This window comes from Psittacula echo (genome assembly GCF_963264785.1).
Source record: "Psittacula echo genome assembly, chromosome: 1".
Lineage (NCBI taxonomy): Eukaryota > Metazoa > Chordata > Aves > Psittaciformes > Psittacidae > Psittacula > Psittacula echo.
In genome coordinates this window covers 51,993,671-52,012,434 of record NC_137735.1, presented here as the reverse complement: position 1 = coordinate 52,012,434, position 18,764 = coordinate 51,993,671, and the positions used below count along the sequence as shown (strand labels likewise).

Sequence of the window (18,764 nt, the reverse complement as noted above, 5' to 3'; positions counted from 1 at the left end):
TCTTGGAAGTCCCTCTCAGCTGTGAGTAAAGCTATTCAGAATAAAACACATTACTCCACTGGCATTTGCTGGTTTAGTAAATAAGGAGATTTACATAAATTCCAGATTATTTTAAAGTCAACCAGAAAGTCAGCCCAAAATTAACACTGCTGTACCACTGGTACTGACAGCTGAGGGCTTAACAGGAACAACCAGTAAAACCAGTGACAAGAAGTCTGTTCCTGCTGAAGCCAGTGAAAAAATCCTCACCGACTTCTCCTGTGAACTTGGAAGTGTCTACAGTGTTTGATGCTGCTTTGAATTGACATATCAGAGTTACATAAATTTTTGGGGCGCTGCTTCTGAAGTGAAGCTTAAGAAAAAGGAATTGTTATTCTTTTCCAACCTTACTGAGCATTCCTTCCCCACACAGCTGCAGTAAACTTGGGTTGTGCTGCTGCTTACCCGTCTCACAGTAGGGATCACCATCTTCTAAGTGGAAGACATTATTGCGGATGGGGTTATGACAGGCCACACACACGAAGCAGGAAACGTGCCAAGTTTGTTTCAAAGCATTTATTACTTCCTATGGGGATTAGAAAACGTGTTATTAACACATTATTTTGAAGTGATGACTAGACTGTGGCGACCATGCCTCCACACTTGATTTGTCTCAAGAATATTTTGTTTCCTAATGCCACTTTGAAAATGGGTTATGCATGCAATTTCTGCTGATGTTAAACTTGAAGAAGTGCTTTATTTACAGTACATCCCCTTGTTTGTCATAAGCAACCTTTCATTTTTGGGAAGATTCAGTGTAGAGTTGGACAGACTTAACAGCTCATTTGTTCACGCTTTCCATTTTAAATAGGATCTCACCCACAACAGTCCCCTAAAATAAGAAAAGCAGGGTCTCTGGTGTCTCCTCAAGTCTGTGAATAGTTAACAGAAAACATCATGTAGAAAATTATGATCGCTCTGTGTTGTTTTGGAAGGTGCAATAGTGCCAAATATGACTTGAGAATTGTACTGTCAGAGCCCTGCAGAGCCCTGGACAAGAGTCCAGACACATTGCTGTTTGCAGTAGAGCAGTGGATGATCAGCTGGCAGGCTCAAATTAGCAATACTGGTGTTGATAATGTATCTTTCTACCTACATTACCCCTGGGAATAGTTCAATACTTCACATATAGCCAGCCAGCAAGTTCTGCAGTGCTCAGTTCAGCTAAAGAGCATTATTTATTACACACACACACCCTGCCCCCCCCAATTCTGTAAAGAGCTGCCAATTAAATTTTGCTCAAGAAAATCTAGTAAATCACAACAGCTGCAGAACAGCTTCACAAAAACAGGAGCTGAACCTGAAGAGCCAAGAAGACTGCAGCTTCTCAAAGAGACTGAAAAGGCACAACACTGGAAGAGACAAAAACATATTCTGTGTGTGATGGGAGCTGAAGAGGTATGTCAGAGTATGTCTGGAAGAATGCAAACTGTGTCAGATAAAGGGGAATTTCACTACAGAGAAGCAATGAGCATTGTGGTTATTGTTCCCACTGAGAAGTGGGTCGCTTGCTGGTCACTTACCCCAAGAATCTTCCTCTGGCACTTTGAACACTCGGGGGCGAAGAACTTCTCATAGCAGACCTCACAATAAAGCATCCCCTTCTCTTCCACAAAACCAATGTAAGCCATGGATGTTTTGCAATGAGCACAATTAAACTCCTCTGGATGCCATGACTTCCCCAAAGCCACCAAGAAGGGTCCTCTGATTAGAAAGAAGAGATTTTGTAAGCTAATGCACCTGGGTTGGCTCCTGAAAAAGCTGTTAATAGGCTTAACCTACAATACTTCTGTGCCATTACTACACAGTTCGCAAACATAAACCACTTCATCCTGCTTTCCCTCTATAGGCTCTGAGTAAGCATCAAGTGTTGACTGTATTTATTCCCACTGAACCATCTCCCAGAAACACCTGACCACAATAAATATGAATTCTCTTCATTTCATTGCATTTCAGAAGTCTTATTTTAACACTACATTAAACACAGTGCTGAAGTGGCAGTCAGAGAAAAGGAGAACAAGAAGGATGTTTCTTGTGTTCCCAATTATTTCCATCTATTGCAAAGAGATATTTGACACAGAGATATGATCCACTCTCTTTCAGCTTGCATTTTGTATCAAGCACACAAATGTATGTAGACTTGCTCCATTAAGAGCTGATAACATCAGTTTCTCATGAGACAAAAATTCAATCACCATCCTTATCCAACAAATTTGTTACAGGATAACCTATCCCAGTTATTGGTGTTTATTTGTTTTCTTTTCTGTCAGAAGATAGTTAAAATAGGACCATATTTTCCAAATACAGAGCCTCCTCTATTATTTGCAAACACAAAATAACGATGCTTTTAATAGTGTTTGTGTGGCTAATGCAACAAGGTTAACAGACAAGATAAACTGTCTTTTTCTTAGTCAACAAAAAATTCTCAGTTTGTAACTCATAAATCCCAGGCATATATCACTCTACCTGTGTTCATTTGAAAACATATTTTGCATGTTAATTTCTTTAATGAACATATTTAATGAGGTGCCTCTAAGGTCCCACCAATACTCAACCTTTCAAATTTTAGGTTTCAGGTGGACTTTGGGATTCAGGTTCATCTCCCCCACCAGATTTCCCATTTTTGAAGACCAATAAAGATGATATCTTTTCAGTAACACATCTTTTTTTTTCTTTTTTGATCTAATACTTCACTGCAAAAAAAGTGTAAGGTACTAATACCACCAAGCAGTTGCTAAGCATTTCTTTGGAAATTGAGTAAGCTACAAGAACATTCTTGTGTAAGATAAGATTTTCATGTGAACAAAGCAACAATAATAGAGAAGAAAAAAAACCCCCTCAAAATCTGCTTCCAGGGTTATATTGACTCTAGTGGGCAGAGGACAGCTTCATCGAGAGTAGGGGGTAATTATTTTTGTTTCTCTTCCACATTTTCTCTGGAGCTGCTGTGGATTTTCAGCAGGATGAGAAGTCAAAGATAAGGGACTCAAACAGTTTTCGGACAACTCACACAGCTTCTGAGATGATGAACATATTTAATTTGAAACAGTTTCTTCTCTTCACCTCTGATATAGGAGAGAAAGCAGTGAAAAAGCCTCCTGGAGAGCAGCTCATAGCCCTTTAAGGAGGGAGCCAGGGTCGAGCGCAGATCTCTGGCCCCCACTCCCAGCGGATGCCTGAGCAGTGCAAACACTGACCTAACCCGATACCCTCTCAGTGCTCTACAAGCACCTTTTTACATCAATGCCCTTTCAGTTATGTACTGATCAAACAATACAAGCCCTTATGTACAACAAAGTGCTCTCAGTGCGCCGTGTCAGCACAGGCTAATTTAACAGATTCATTAACACTGGGCTGACACCGAAGAGGCTCTCCTGGCTCCAGGTAGGATTGAGTTTCTGGCCATCTGCACTTAAACAATAGGCTCGGTTAGCTCTGCAATGGAAAGAAAGCACACTAGCAACAGGAGAGGAAGGAATTTTTACAACATCTGCTGCATTCAGCCCTCCAGAGTTTACAGCTCTGACATGTTGAGGTTAGCCATTCAGGACAGGATGCAGGAACCCAGACGGATGGGGAACTGCCTGAGAGTGCATCTACAGAGTTTCTCTCCCAAAGTCCCCAGACAGCTGTGGCCATGCCCTGCACAATGTCTCCAAGGTGTTCCATTAGTGGGCTGGCTCCCTACACACACGTGTCTAGAAGAAGGCTTTCTAAATACAATTTTGCTTTTAATCAGGCAGTATTTTAAATATGTCAAGCCATCGCTGCAGCTTAATGACACCAGTGACTTAAAAGCTGCCCCAAAGCACATGGAAGAAAGAAAAGAAATAAACACCTGTCACATAAAATACACCAAAATGTGATATTCACAACTTGGAGGTGTTCCGGGTCTTTGCATATTTTTGTGATCAAAACAATAGCTTTCAGTAATGAAAGGTATTAATTTCCTGTATTCATTTGAAAAGGTGTTTAAAGCTCTGATTTGAGTAAGAGGGATACATGCCCACTCTTATGCAGCTAACAGCAAGTAGCTAGGCTATGAAATGTTAGGAAGATGGCTGCAGATGGCTGCATCCTTCCTTCCCCATTTAAAACCAAATCAAAACAATAAAAATTACCCCATGCCTTTGTCAACTAGAACATATTTTTCGAAGGTGGTGCTAAAAACCCATGTTGCTTCCATCCAAAGATATGGGATGATCAAAGAGGCAAAAGTTGGCTATGAATGCTCTTCTATCCCAGGCTACTTTGACATGCTAAGCATTTCTGAAAAAAATTCTGGCATTACCATCTAGACCACATGAACCAAACTCACAGAAGGAAGCAAATAGTAAGGTTTTTTTGTTTGTTGGTTTTGGGATTAGCCACCTAAAACATCTGGGTTCTGCATGCAGAAATGGTATAGGGGCCAGCAGGAAGAAGTAAGTAACATACACAGAATATAATCACGATTTCTCTATCTTTACACTTGTAGCTAAATATAACTTCATCAGTATGGTCACGATGTGTTAGTAGGTCAATAATTTAACTTCCCATGTGGTTTTTGTTATGATAGCGAGCCAGAACTGAAATTTAGTGGTAGAGAGATCAAAAGGATCCTCACATCTGCTAAGTAGACCAATCACTTTACAGTTAACCATACAGCAGTCTACATTGTGGGAAGTTTCTTTTTCTCCTCACTTGAAAATGCCAGAATAATAATTTTGTATAGGAGATGCTGAAGGGAAGCACCATTCGCACTTTTTCCCTTTTCCCTTTAAAAACAATTAAGCTGTATGAAAAGATGACATGGCCAACTCATCAATCACAAGCAGACATGCCAACAAGTACATTCTCAGTGGAGATCCAGGGAAAACATATTTGGACTTCAAAGGAAGAGCCAACTCCGCACTGCAGCACTTGGTAAGACTGCCTGGGAACCAGAAGTCTTCATCAGGAAATGTCAGAAGTTTATCAGACCATCACAGCAAGTAGATCATGGGAAATTCAGTTTGCCTCCAGCTTTGATTCGTTTAGACATGGAAAGAAAAGCTTACTTACTGAAGCTTTGGAAAAAACTGGAATATTCAGACAATCACTGCATGAATAATTAAAGATATATTAAAAAGTTATAAGATGTCTCTAATAAATGGTTTTGGCTTGAGCAACCATGGTTATTCTATGCCTGAGTGTAGAGTAACCAACTCCACAACGTATTTTGGCTTCAAAACAGATGTATAATGCAATGTCGCCTGATCCTCCTCCTACCTTTTCATAGTGGTAGCATTACCTGAGGGCATGAACTGTAATTATGCTAAAACTTGAATTCAAAATGCCATTGCAATATTCCAAATCTACTGTATGCTGTGAACACAAGGCATGTTTAACATTAATGCACATCAACTCATCCTCAAATGCAACAATGCTTGCTTTTATTAATTGAAGTGGCATTTAACATATGAAAAAATATAAGGATTTAAACACCACCAGCAGATTACAAAGACGTTAGACATGAGTATCAGTTACTACTCATGAAGAGGTATTGCTTACAATAGGTGACAATGGCTGTCAAGTACTTAATAATTCCAGTATTTAAAGGGTGGCTAAAAGAAGATGGAGAGTCCATTTTTACAAAGAGTCACATGGAAATGATGAGGGGTAATGGGTACAAATTATTCCCAGGGAGATTCTTGTTGGACACCAGGGGAAAATTTTTTACAATGAGAACAATCAGCCACTGGAATAATCTCCCCATGGAAGTGGTGGACTCCCTGACATTGGACAAGTTTAAGATTTGGCTGGACAGGGTGCTGGGACATCTAGTCTGAGCCAGGCTTTGTCAAGAAAGGTTGGACCAGATAATCCTTGAGGTCCCTTCCAGTCCGGTATTCTATGATTCTATGAAGTAGTTCTCCTCAAGCATACACAAAGGAGCAAAAGCTGCTCCACAGACCAGTAGACTACCCTACTGGCAGCTAATCTCATTTTTAATGGTGATCAAGGTGTAAAAGCAGAGAGTAGCAGCAAGTGATTTAAGGTCTGAGAGGAAATGCGGGCTGCTCAAGAACAATCTGCTGACTGTGCTTTGAGACCCTGCAGCAGAGCTTCAGCAAACCTTGCTAAACCACAAAGGCACTGCAAAAGGCAGTGAAACTTCCTGCATGAAAGATTCAGCATGTAATGTATTTACTCTGTTCAGTCTTGATTTTAAACAGAAGTGATAGTAACAAAAAGGACAGTGCATGGTTGTTTGCATATTATTTACTAGACACAAATCCAAAGCCCAGGGAACAAAAAGGTCAGAATAGCGGACAGATAGAATGGTTAGAGAGGCCAAGCTGTTCCATGAATCACATCAATCTCATCCCCAAAGTGTGAACCTTTTTGATATTAATCTTCCATTTTGCATTGAAGTAAAAAATCTGCACTTATGTTGGGAATTTGAATAGTTTTTTCTATTGCTTCAAGGGGATTCAGGTCACATATTTTTATTTCCTTGATATACACAACGGAAGTAGGAAAAAAAATCCTTCAAAAGATCACAGACTGGTTAGTAAAGCATCCTCTAACATTAACCCAATTTTAACTGAAGTGGTAGTGAACTATCAGAATAGAAATCTAATGGAAATAAACAAGCTGGACTCAGCTGACCCCCAGAGATCAAGTCATTTGAGTTAGCTGCATCTTCTGATGCAGAATCCAGGCCAGGGTTCAAAAGGCTGCAAAAACCCGTGGTGGAAAGGCTTATTTTCTATTACAGTGAATGAAATTTATACAGCTACTCATTTTTTCAAACTCACATTTTCTAACCAAACAAGTTTCTTTAACCATGGTGAAACACAGGGCAGGCTCTCCTGTTCTGTGCGTTGCAAACATGGGACATAGCCTGTAGCGTCACATGGGGTTGTTGTGACCCAGGTGCAGGACCCAGAATTGAGCATTGTTGAGCCTCATACAATTGGTCTCCACTCATCAATCCAGCCTGTCCAGACCCCTCTGCAGAGGCTTTCTACGTTCAGGTAGATCAACATTCCCACCCAATTTGGTGTAGTCTGCAAACTTGGTGATGGTGCACTCAATCCCCAGATCACTGATGAAGATATTGAACAGAACTGGCCCCACTACTGAGCCACTTGTGACCAGCCATCACCAGGATTTAACTCCATTCACCGCCACTCTTTGGGCCTGGCCAGCCAGCCAGTTTTTTACCCAGCAAAGAGTATACCCAGCACATAGATACAAACCTAATGACTTGATTACAGTGTGCACACATAGGAGTACGCTTTCCTGCTGGAATATGCTCTGCCCTCTGAACCAATGTGTCTTGCTCATTTAGCTGAGGTGCTGTCGCAGGTTTTTCACTAGGGGCAGCCGTTCCAGGTGGTTTAACACTATTTGATGTCCATCCACTGGCAGGAGCTGGGGGAAGAAGACCATCTTTCAGTACCAAGTAAACCATCTTGAAATACAAGCAACCATCAACATTTGCCTAACATCTTTGTCCACTGTATACCTGCCTACTTAAAGGAACAAATTAAAAAGCACTTATTTCCCCCCCTCCCTTACCAAGTAAGTCCTAACCTACGTTATGAAATGCCTGTGAAACAACACAGAGGGATTTTGGCTAACTCGTACAAGGAGTGGACAAATTTCAACATAATGAAGTTAGGCAAAAGAATATAGAACCCATGAAGGTATTATTTTGCTTTAGATACAAAAGCTGATGCCAAGAGTATCAGTGTTTGAACAGAGACAGGAGAACATGACATACTTACTCAAAACATTTTACGGTAAGTGCAATAGATCATACGTCATTGCTAACAGATTAAACAAAAGTACACATTCAATACAACATGTACAGGAACTTAAAATGCAGTACTGTATAAGGAAAACATATTTCTAAAGTGAATCTAAACACCAGTCTAGATCACTAGATACTGCCATTCTGAAGCATGCCAAAGGCCACGTTCACATCCTCTTATAAAAGTTATGACTCAAATAAAAACCTGACTTTTCAGAAATGTATACATCCACAGACTTCCACTTGTGCTCAGGTTTTTAGAGTCATAGAATAGTCATAAGCTCTTATGGAGTATGAAAAATGCATTTACAAAAATGAAAGGCACAGATGATACTGTTGCCATGGGTAATGAAGAAACAGTCCTCTGCTTTTCTTTCTCCTCTATTGATATATGCACCTTGGTAACAGAAAAACTACAGCAACACGGTTTTATGGGAGCAGTTATTCCTGTGGAGTAACTTTTTCTTTTTCAAGTATGGTAAAATCCCCTCACATTTCCATAACCTTTTGTTCGTAACCACAGGCAAGAGAAACCGTGTTTACTCTGTGTCCTGACATTAGCGCAGCCATACTAAACCTTGTAAATCAAAAAGCAAAATTAAGATCCGAGTGGAAATTCAAGCAATGACAGAGATATCAGACAGCACAGGATGATGCTTCTGTTGCAGTGATACAGCTCTTCAAAACAAGAACATTCAGGATGTATTCAGCGTTCAGTAGCTTCGCAAAAAAAAAACCACACCAGTTTGTGTGAGGCTGTTAACCTTTGTGGTAGTCTTCCTCTTTCACCTTTCATGTCATCTTTCAGGCAAAAAGATGAAAAACTGTTTGTCATTATCTCCCTTAATGTAATGCTGATAAACCTCCACCCCACAGAAAAGTTGCAAATGCCTTTGAGGTGAAACACTGCCTTCCCTGCTCAAACGGAAGTGGCATACTAATTCACAGAGAAGATAAATTTAAGTGACAGCAAATACACAGAAAATTCTATGGAAATGCCAATCCTTTGCTATTTACAAAGTAAGATAGCCGCACACTACACAATTTAATCAAAACAATACAGTGAACTTTAGTTAACAAAACACCCCTTGACTTATGCACATTTGTAGGCTAAGGCAACACAGCTGGAAGAGAAATCTTTTTTTTTAACACCAATGCTTTTGTTCTATAATTACACTTGGTATTAATCCTCTGATATGGGCTAAATATACTCCTTTTGCTTACTCTTTCTCTGTATGAAGCGGCAATATAGTCACATACCTTTTTTGTCTAACTGGTTGGTTCATCAAATTTTCTCAAATCAGGTCATTTCAAGAGTGACATTTTTGGATCCTTTTCAGTATTTGAAGTAGCAAAAAGTATACCAGTTCATCAGGGGGGTGGCTGTTGAGGTTTTAGTGTTGTTTTGTTTTGTTTTTTGGGGGGAGGTGTTGTTTTGTTTGTGGTTTTTTGTTTGTTTGTTTTGTTTTTATTTTGTTTTATTGTGTTTTTTTTAATACAAGGTTATTTATTATATTTAAAGTATAATTAATTAATATGCAATAACTTTAAAAAAAAAAAATCTCAATTCTAGAAACATTCAGCATTCCTGAAGATAAAGTACTTAGGAACGTGTTAGCATTTGATCTTCAACAAGTCACTCTGCTACTGTAGCTCATTTTAGATTATAAATTCCTCCTAAACTGAAAACACAGGAACAGGTAAAAATGGAAAAGGTGGTTGAAAGGCTTTGAAGATCTGAACAGAAGTGGTTTTGATTAATTGCACTTTCCTCCTCTGTCATCACATATGGCTTTCTAATTTTCAGGTCCCATTTCATGAGAAGACAAAAATCCGTACTAAAACCAAATCTGTTTGAAGACTGCTTTTGCCATAAATCAAACTGCAGTCCAGCTTCTAGTATATTGCTAATTTCTGTTTATCTGCTGAATCCCAAAGCCCGTTCAGACACATCAGTAAGCTCGTTTGCACTGTGAAGTTAAAAAAACCCCAACCTTCTGCTTGCTTAAAGTAAGCACACACACACAAAAAGAAGTACAGACATCACAATTGTTCCCTTTTCTTTGGTCTCGTTACAGCTTTCAGTAATGCTGTTTTCATGAATGATGCTTTTCTCAGCACTACCCAACTTTAAAGTTACTACTGGCCAGGAGCAGAATTTTCTACATAAGCTTTCTCTACAGAGTTCTTAGACAGATCAGTCATTTCCGAGTAATTCAAAGCACTAAAAAGGAGAGAAGGATCTGGTCCACTAGTATGGGGAATAATTTTGGTCTACTAATGATGCTATGTTAAAACAAATATGCTCTTTTAAGCGAACCATAATATAAACCACACAAATTAGTACTGTGTTAAGCAAGAGCTGTGGCCTAAGCAAGAACAAACTGGGCTTTTAGTATTGGGAAGCAGTGAAGGCAAAAAGACCCACTCTACGTCCACTGGAACTGGCAAACTTAAGTTCAGTGCCCACGAAGTTCATCTGCTTCAGCAGATGCAGGACTCACCTGGGATCACAGGCACAATGCAAACAGAATAAGGGGAAAAACAAATAAGCCCTAAGCTTTCAGATACTTCTATATTTGTCAGAATATTTTTGGATACCAGACAAAGGTTAAGTTGTAAAGGGCTTTTTGACTGCCATTTGCAGATTTATGTCACCATTTGGTCTACTATCATACAATAATAGAATCATAGAATCAACTAGATTGGAAAAGACCTTCAAGATCATCAAATCCAAACGTTACACCAGGACGGCCAAGTCCACCACTAAATCATGTCACTAAGGGCCTCATCTACATGGCTTTTGAACAATTCCAGAGACAGTGATTCCACCACTTCCCTGGGCAGCCTGTTCCAATGCCTGACCACCCTTTCAGCGAAGAAATTTTTCCTAATATCCAATCTAAACCTCCACTAGTGCAGCTTGAGGTCATTACCTTTTGTCCTATCACTTATTATTTGGGAGAAGAAACCAGACACAGATCATTAGAAGAGACCCTATGATTCTATAATGGGAACAGTATCTAATCGATCATAGCAGCTGGGAACTGAGACAGAGAAGGTTGCTTTCTGGTCAAAAATCCTTGAAAAGAAAGATTTTAAAGAATTTTATTAAACACTTTCTTCTTCCATCTCCTGAGGCAAGTGTCAAGTCAGGAAGCTCCCTGCCCATGCTTTGTCCCCACAGCAAAATATACCCTTCTTCTCTCAAGGGATATTTTTCTCTTTGTTAGTATTCACATGAAGACCTTACCGGTCTTGCACAGTATTATTCCCCTCTATTCCTGTTCTGAAGTGGACTCAAGTTTCTTTCAGTTCAGATTTTTCATTGTAAAGACGACGAGTCAGTTTGCTTCCACTGCCTTTAGATCCATATTCTTATTAAAGAAAATACACCAGTGAAGCACACTAACAGCTATTTCACCACATTTATTATATGTCTTTCTTTGTAAACCTTCAGCAGTTGTTCTGCTAGACTTCTTTTCACCATAGATCATTCTCCCTTTCTCCCCGGCTGACTTGCCTCAGTCTTTTATCTTCCTCATTCCCATCTGAACACCAGCCGGAGGACAGCTTTTATTGCCCACTTATGTCTTCCCACAGACCACAAACGTGCCTTTAACACTCTAGTGACTCTACCAAAGGTTCATTACTTCCACTGCAACCCACGGAGAAGTTTTTTTTTTGTTTGTGATGGCATTTAGGGCTTTTGTTTTGTCAGCTTGTTTGTTTTTTTTTTCTTTAAAACTAGTAGTTCCCTACTTGAAATCCGTATGAACCCTCAGTATTCTTTTCCAACAGTAATCCACCTCTTGTAGCTATAGAATTTCATATATTAGGTCTGTTTTCTTGTTTAGAATGAAAAGTGATGTTTCCCAAATATCCCTGTAACTGAAACAGCAAGTTTAAAACTCCTGTACTGAACAAGATGCTTTTTCTGCAGGCAGAGAGGAAGGGGACATTCTCCTCCTCTCCTTTCTCCTCCCTATTCCTTTGGAAACCTTTCAGATTGAAACACACCCACATGATTTAAAGAAAAATATGAGACCTGGAAAAATTATGCAAGTGTTTTTTCTCGCAATGACAGGCTTTTACCAGGGCATACCAGTAACAACAAGGTAGGTATGTGTTATTACACTCAATCTAAGCAAAGACTTCTCAACTCTTGGCAATCAGTTTGAGCTCCCCTGTGGTTTATGTGTTATACTTTGCTTTTTACATTTTACATATATGATTTTGGATCCCATCAGCAGCTCTGTTCTCAAAGAGTGCTGGGGGGGTGTGACTTGGTACCTATGGTCTGGGGGGGTGCACACACATTTTTAATTGAAAATGATGACTGTATGGGGATGGAAACCACTCCAGCTACCTTATGACACAATCTCACAACCACATGTTTTCTGGCCACGACCTTTGTGGCTTGAAACAGGACAGAGCACAGCAACTTCTGTGAGTGCTCAGAAGAATTACAAATTATGATAATTAAATACAATATGTAATTTGTATGAATTATACACCCCATCAGGAGCTATTCTACCCCAAGTGCCAAAGACATTTGGGTTCTCCACAAGTCATGGAAAGAGCTTAGTGGACAAATTTCAGAGGTTTCCAGGCTTCACTTCACCTTCACACTCCTTAATTAAACCTTAAAATGCTCTGTTGATTCGCTCTTGTGCATTGTCATAGCTGATTTTTCTAAAACAGAAAACATTCTGTACCTGACTATTAACTTTCTACTTTATTAGGTTTAAGTTAAGCAAACCCTCAGTGTTTGCTTTCACTAAACTCCTTGGTATGGCTAGTTTAATATTTAACAAAGTTTTAGGCAAGGTAAAGAACTGCCTTTTTTTCTTTTTCAAAAATCCCAGCGTGACTTTGCCCTCGTGGAACTAACAATAGGCTGTTCCATCACTGAGCACATGGATAACTGCAAACACTGGCCAAAGGTTTGGAAGACAAAGGGAGAAAGGCGGATATGTGGCAGTGCCAAAGTCACTTTGACAGAGGTTCTCCGGTGCGTAGCAACAATACAACAGCCTGAACTGTTTAACGCTCACTTAAACATAACATCAGACTTCATGTAATATCTATAAATAACAATGCTACTTTAAGCACTGGGAGTGCCAGAACTTCATTTTAAAGTGTTCTAACTCAGTGATTTATACACTGCTATCAAACTACTGTATTATAAATGGAAAATATAAAGCTTCATACATCCAATTTTCTGACTTTTCTTAATATATCTGTAGAGTAAGAAATCTTCCTGTTCCTTCCCTCCAAACCAAACAGATGGCCGGATGAAGCAATGTGTCTGAAAAGCTCGGCTGTCAGCTTGTTACATTAGCTGTATATAACACCCCATCCACTCCCAGGCCCATATGAAATCCCACAAGTTCAATGGAGAAAGCTACAGGACAAGAAAGAGGTAAGGAAAAAAACCCAAACCCACAAAATCCACCCCCTAAACCTCTGTGTTCAGCATTTTCCTTTTGTTTCTTATGGAGTTTTGGAAGTGCAGTCAGAGCTAAACCCCTGCTGCTGATTAAAAGCAGAACAGGAAGGATTAAACCATTATCATGTCTTTAAATGCTGATGAAGGCTGGTATGTGCCCCGTGGAAAATCACAACAGGTGCCACCCAGACCCAATTTCAACAACCCCTGCAACTGGAAGGACTAGTTCCTGTGGTAGCAATCAGCCTTTCAACTGGAAAGTCTCCGGCTGAATTAGCTGTAAAGCATCTTAATTAAAATGAGTATGGTGGGTTTGGCTCTCTTCAGCCTGTCTCTATGTGATTTGTTACATCACATACCATCACAAATTTGGCACAACTGGAGTTGCTTTTACAGAAAACGTGCCTTGAGGAGGAAGAGAAAATGAAGATCTGTACAGTAGTGTTTAATTTCTCTGGAGTGAGGATTTAGAAACCCATTTGGTAGCATTCTGCAGGTACATTTTGCCTCCCTTGCTTTTAAGCTCCCGTCCTGACCATGACAGCTTGACTATGCCTGCGGAGAGCAGGACTGCCCAGTCTCGTTCATATGCACATTATCTACCTGTTTCGTGGAGCTGATGTTTAACATTGAATACTGGTAAGAATGCATTTACCAGAGGAATATTGACTTTTCATTTGTTGAACAAACATTAGGCATAATTTTTGGATGTCTTACACCTGTACCTCTGAACAGGACACATCACTGCTCTGAGCCGGCACTAGCGAATAGAGGGGAACTGATCTGGCAAGTCAGCCCATAACAATGGGCTAGTTGCTTTATAACAAATCAAAGGTGATGAGCATCTAATTTTGAAAGTTAGTGAATGTTCCCACTAAACGGGTGTGAAATAATCACAGAGAGAAAGAATCTCTTCACCTCTGTTCAAATAACTAAAGAAAGGAACATGCACCTATCTGATTTATGTATGCAACTACTTTAAGTACACAGCTTGGTGCAACAGCATATGAATTCAGCAACATCAAATCACATGGAAATTGTCAAAGGTTTTATTTGTAAGAGAAAGCTGAGTTTCTGTTCAGCAAATTCTGTAGCAAGGTACACCAGGTCATTCAGCCTCCAACAAGTGGGTGGTCCATTTTTGCATCATTACTATTTACTTCTTGCATATAAACATTCAAGTTTCAGACACATAATCATTTTTTCACCATGTCTGCAGTAGTTACATTTTCATACTACCATCAAATTAAGGTTGACATTTGTAAATTACTCTGGCTTCACAATGGGTTTTGCTTGGCTAGGTGACTTCACATAACTTATAAGAATAAATTCTTGTGGTTCACTGTCACATACGGATATAATCACTTAGATTAGATGAAAAATTAATAAGAATAACAGTTCATACACCAGGACCAGGAAGCTTGTGTGTTTTGGCCTGTCAATCATACCACTTTCATGGACAAGGCTTTCTGTTTCTATGAATGGCAACTGCATCATGGAAGGAACAATCTGTAACAATCTTTTTCAATGAAAAGTACTGGAACTGTTTACATTTTGAGACTGTGTCTAGCAGTATATGTAAGTATTTGCCTTAACAACTTGCTACTCCAGTTTCTTCCCCAAGATCAGACCATTGTCCTCAATGGGCACATAGTCCCTCAAACCCCTGTAATCATTAGCCCTGCCTTTAATTTCCTGTTCTCCAAAGAAAAAAAATTGGGATGCCAGTATACTAGAAAACAAAATTGGAGGAGGTTATGAACAAGGTGATGCTGATACAATAATTCGGTTGCCTTTTCCACGCAAAAGTATTTCCAAGACTGCCGGGCCATCAACTTCACTTACCCAGTTAGGGTGGCCTGTAAGGTCAACAGAACTGAGATAGGGGCTGGGGTAATTAAAAATGAAACACAGAAAATCAAAAGTGACCAGGACAGAAAGTGCTGCAGTCCATCCTTTATGGACTTCCAGCAAAGCCTTACTGGCAGGACAAGTAACTTGTGATAACACAATAAATCTCAGTGCCTTCCCTCACTCTCCCCAGCTTCATACTTTTTGACCTGATGGCCAGCCTCCCCCATCTGATACATTCTGGATTTTTACCCCATTTTCCTTAACAAGCCTTTACAGAATGAGTGGCAAGGAAGGAGACAAAGACCCAAACTGTCAGTATATGTAGGAGAAGATGTCAAATCACACCTAGGAGCAGGCTTATATTTTCTTCTGCTTTTAAACTGCTAATATTATCAAGGAAATGGAATATAGAAAAAAAATACAGCAAAGCAGCATGCTAAGGATAACTGCAGAGATGGTAAACGCAAGTATATCAAACACATGAAAACAACTGCAAGGAAAGAGCAGAATTTTTCTACGCTTACAGTCAGCTCCCAAATGCGTTCCCTCTGGTGAAGGAAGCATGTGCTTAACACATGTGCTGGCTCGGGATTAGGCAACTGACAGTTGTGGGCATTGCAGAATATGCTGACATTCCCAAGCAGCTCTACTGGAAGGGGATTATATATCCCAGTGGTATCAGGCTGAGAGAAACCCTGGGAATATGGAAACTGGCACATGCAAGTAACTGCTCACTTAAAATTGCAAGCTTCAGACACTTCTAACACAACCCCTCCCCATCCCATCTTTGTAACTCAGCTGTTTACTCCTAGGGGGAACAAAGGTCATCAATTACAATAAGCCCTCCTCTCCAAGGAGCAACCCAGCTTTTCTGGTCACCAGCTGTACCAGTTCACCATGAGACACGATGCAAACAGACCCCCAAGAGTGAAGCAGGATGATGCCTGCTAAGCTCCTCCAAGGAGCATGCTGCAGAGTTGTGTCTGGTACCCAGCCTCTCTGGTCCCACTGCACCAGCAGCTCCCCTGCCAACAACAGCCTTTTGAAGATGCCACAAAGTGGAGGCATTTTTGTGTGACAAATGCGACATTGGAAGTCCTGACCACTTCTGACCATCGCAGATCCTGCTGCGCTTTTTGCGAGAACAGTTCGTCTCCTGGCCAAACTCCAGTTTGTGTAACTGCATTTACTGCTTAATTATACTTTCTTCAATTGTCCCAGCAGTTTCAATTTGCCACGGTGCTATTCACTTCCTTTCAAGATGCCATGGAGTATTACAGTGTGCTGACAAGCAGCTGTTACGTTTCACCCAAGAAGTGACTGCATAGCAGTGGCGGGTGAACACCATTCCTGTGCGTGCATCATGTGCTTGCACATGGTACCAGGACTGGAAAATGCTTTGGGGCTCCTTGGGGGTGAGCTATGCTACATAAGCAGAGGGTAATAACTATCAAATAGTAGAATAACTCACTGTGATGTAGCTAGGATGTCTGAGTAGGGTTTTTTTAAATTAGATATAATCTGGTAAAAAGCTTTTCCCTTTGGTGGGTGAACAGAGCACCACAGCTCAACAGAAATGAAGTGAGAACCGTTATAAATTTTAGCCTGTACACAGTAACAGCCACAATGAAACTTTTTTTCAACAGCTGAAAAAATCAACAACACAGACAAGAGAGGCTGGTAGCAAATGCGTTATCCAGAAACCAGTCTCCAGGCAGATGGCACTGCTGCACTGGGTGCACCCCTCGCCTGCTCCCCACCTTCAACTCCTCAGAGTGCCAAAGATGAGACTTTTTTTGTTCATTTGTTTGACAAGCCAGGCTTTTATCCTGCTTATCCACCTTCTTACCCATGCCTTAAAAGAAAACAAAAGGCAGTCACCCCTCATTTTCTCTACCAAACCACTCAGGAATCCTGTAATACCAGAATTCTATTCCAGAGGAGAATAAAACCTCTGTTACCTTCACAGTGGGTGACTAGCGTAGTATATTTGTGGGTAACCTACGAGTGCAGCAGCAGATGAGGATACTTCAGCTCTAAGGGTGCTATCACTGTGAGATCCCTTGGATCACAACTGACTTCTTTACAGAGAAACCCAGTACTTGAAGCACCTCCAGGCTCACAATCTCAGCTATTTATTTCAGACCATCTTTTTCCCCTACACCATTTTCTTGCTAGGTCATGAAATAGAGATGTTCAGTTCCAACAGAAACCCTCTGACACCTTTAGGCATCTCTGAACAATCTCAAAAAACCAACCAACCCCCCCCCCCCCAACCCAAAACAAGAAACCATGCTACTTTTAATTAAAAAAAGAAGAAAAAGAAAAAATCAACCATAAGGGTATTCTCTGGTGGCCTATACAGGAAAGGGAGATTCCAGCCAATAAATGAAAAGATGCTGTCTGGCCAAATGACTTATCTGTGTATTTAGACATCTTAATAAATAAGATCACTGGTAATATTCATGCCACGCCATCAAACAGCCGATTACAGCTTCCCCAGACACAAACAAAATCCTGCGACATGCCTGCTTTGCTATGGAAACAACTTAGTGTTACATACAATATTCATTAGAAGGGTGAGCGCTATTAAGAGCTACAAAACTGCACTACAAATAAGCATGTTATTAATAGCATGCTGATATACACATTTACATGAGATTATGTTTTCTTTCTAATTATTTCCTAAGCTACACTGCAACTATGAAATCCTGGGGGGTTTGTTTGTTTAACATTTTGTCAGGCCTAAGACCTATGAAACCAAATTTTGTTTGGCAATTTTACTTTAAAGAAAACTTCATGCTCACAGAGTGCAAACAAACAGCAGAAACAGTTCTAGTCTTTCTTTTTCTTCAACATCTGACTAATTTTATCAAAACACTCAACTATTGAAGCAGTTTTACCTGCCAGGCTGCTGGGTTCAGCCATTCTGAGTAAACTCAGGTACACCCAAATGCTTTTATTTTTGTAAAATATAGGCCTGAGAAATAGATGCTGAGTCCATCTCTGCTGTAACCATGCTCAGGTCTCTCCTATCTTCTAGTTTTGCGTTACCAACTTCTTGAATAACATGGCTAATGCATGGCAGATTAAGCCTGAGGTGAGCCTAGGGCAGGTTTACAGGGCAGACCTGCAGTGAAACCTGTCAGGTAACCTCCGGACAAGCCTCCGACACCTTGGCAACTGTTGAAATTTTAATCAAATCACAAAACCTTTTCTTTCAACTCAGAAATCAGGCTAGCAGGCACACTAGGTACGTAACTTCTTTACTCATTTGCAGACTCCACTGTAAGATGAAGGTACCTTCAGACTGATGAAGTCAGATGATCTTAAGGTCCTTTCCAAGCCTAACTATTCTATGATTCTAAGATGAACAAAACCCAAGATTACTTTGACATCTCCAAACAGCCTGTTCTCCCTCACCGTTTCAGCAAGCAGCTCCTCATCGGGGACCAGCTTCCTAGGGCAGTGTGTGACTCCTCACACTCCTGAGATGCAAATGCTAACAGAGCTCCTCTGGCATCCGTGACATCCTATCTTCTCCTGCCCCTGTTAATTCCTGGGCACTGCCATTCTCACTGCTGTGTTTTGCTCCCTGTACTTTACTATTTTAAGAAACTTAGAGTTTTCAATCCC

At 40.4% G+C, this 18,764-nt stretch overlaps 1 protein-coding gene across 2 annotated transcripts in view; it reads right to left on the bottom strand.

Annotated features, from left to right (window-relative positions):
• PDLIM5 (PDZ and LIM domain 5) overlaps positions 1 to 18,764 on the bottom strand; it is a 122,673-nt gene that overhangs the window by 5,967 nt on the left and 97,942 nt on the right. For both annotated transcript variants that reach the window (XM_080622033.1, XM_080622034.1), the window contains exons 9-11: positions 7,266 to 7,440; positions 1,563 to 1,743; positions 445 to 565 (exon numbers count right to left, since the gene is read on the bottom strand). In XM_080622033.1, coding sequence (XP_080478159.1) covers positions 445 to 565; positions 1,563 to 1,743; positions 7,266 to 7,440 — 477 coding nt within the window. The remainder of the gene's footprint in view (positions 1 to 444; positions 566 to 1,562; positions 1,744 to 7,265; positions 7,441 to 18,764) is intronic.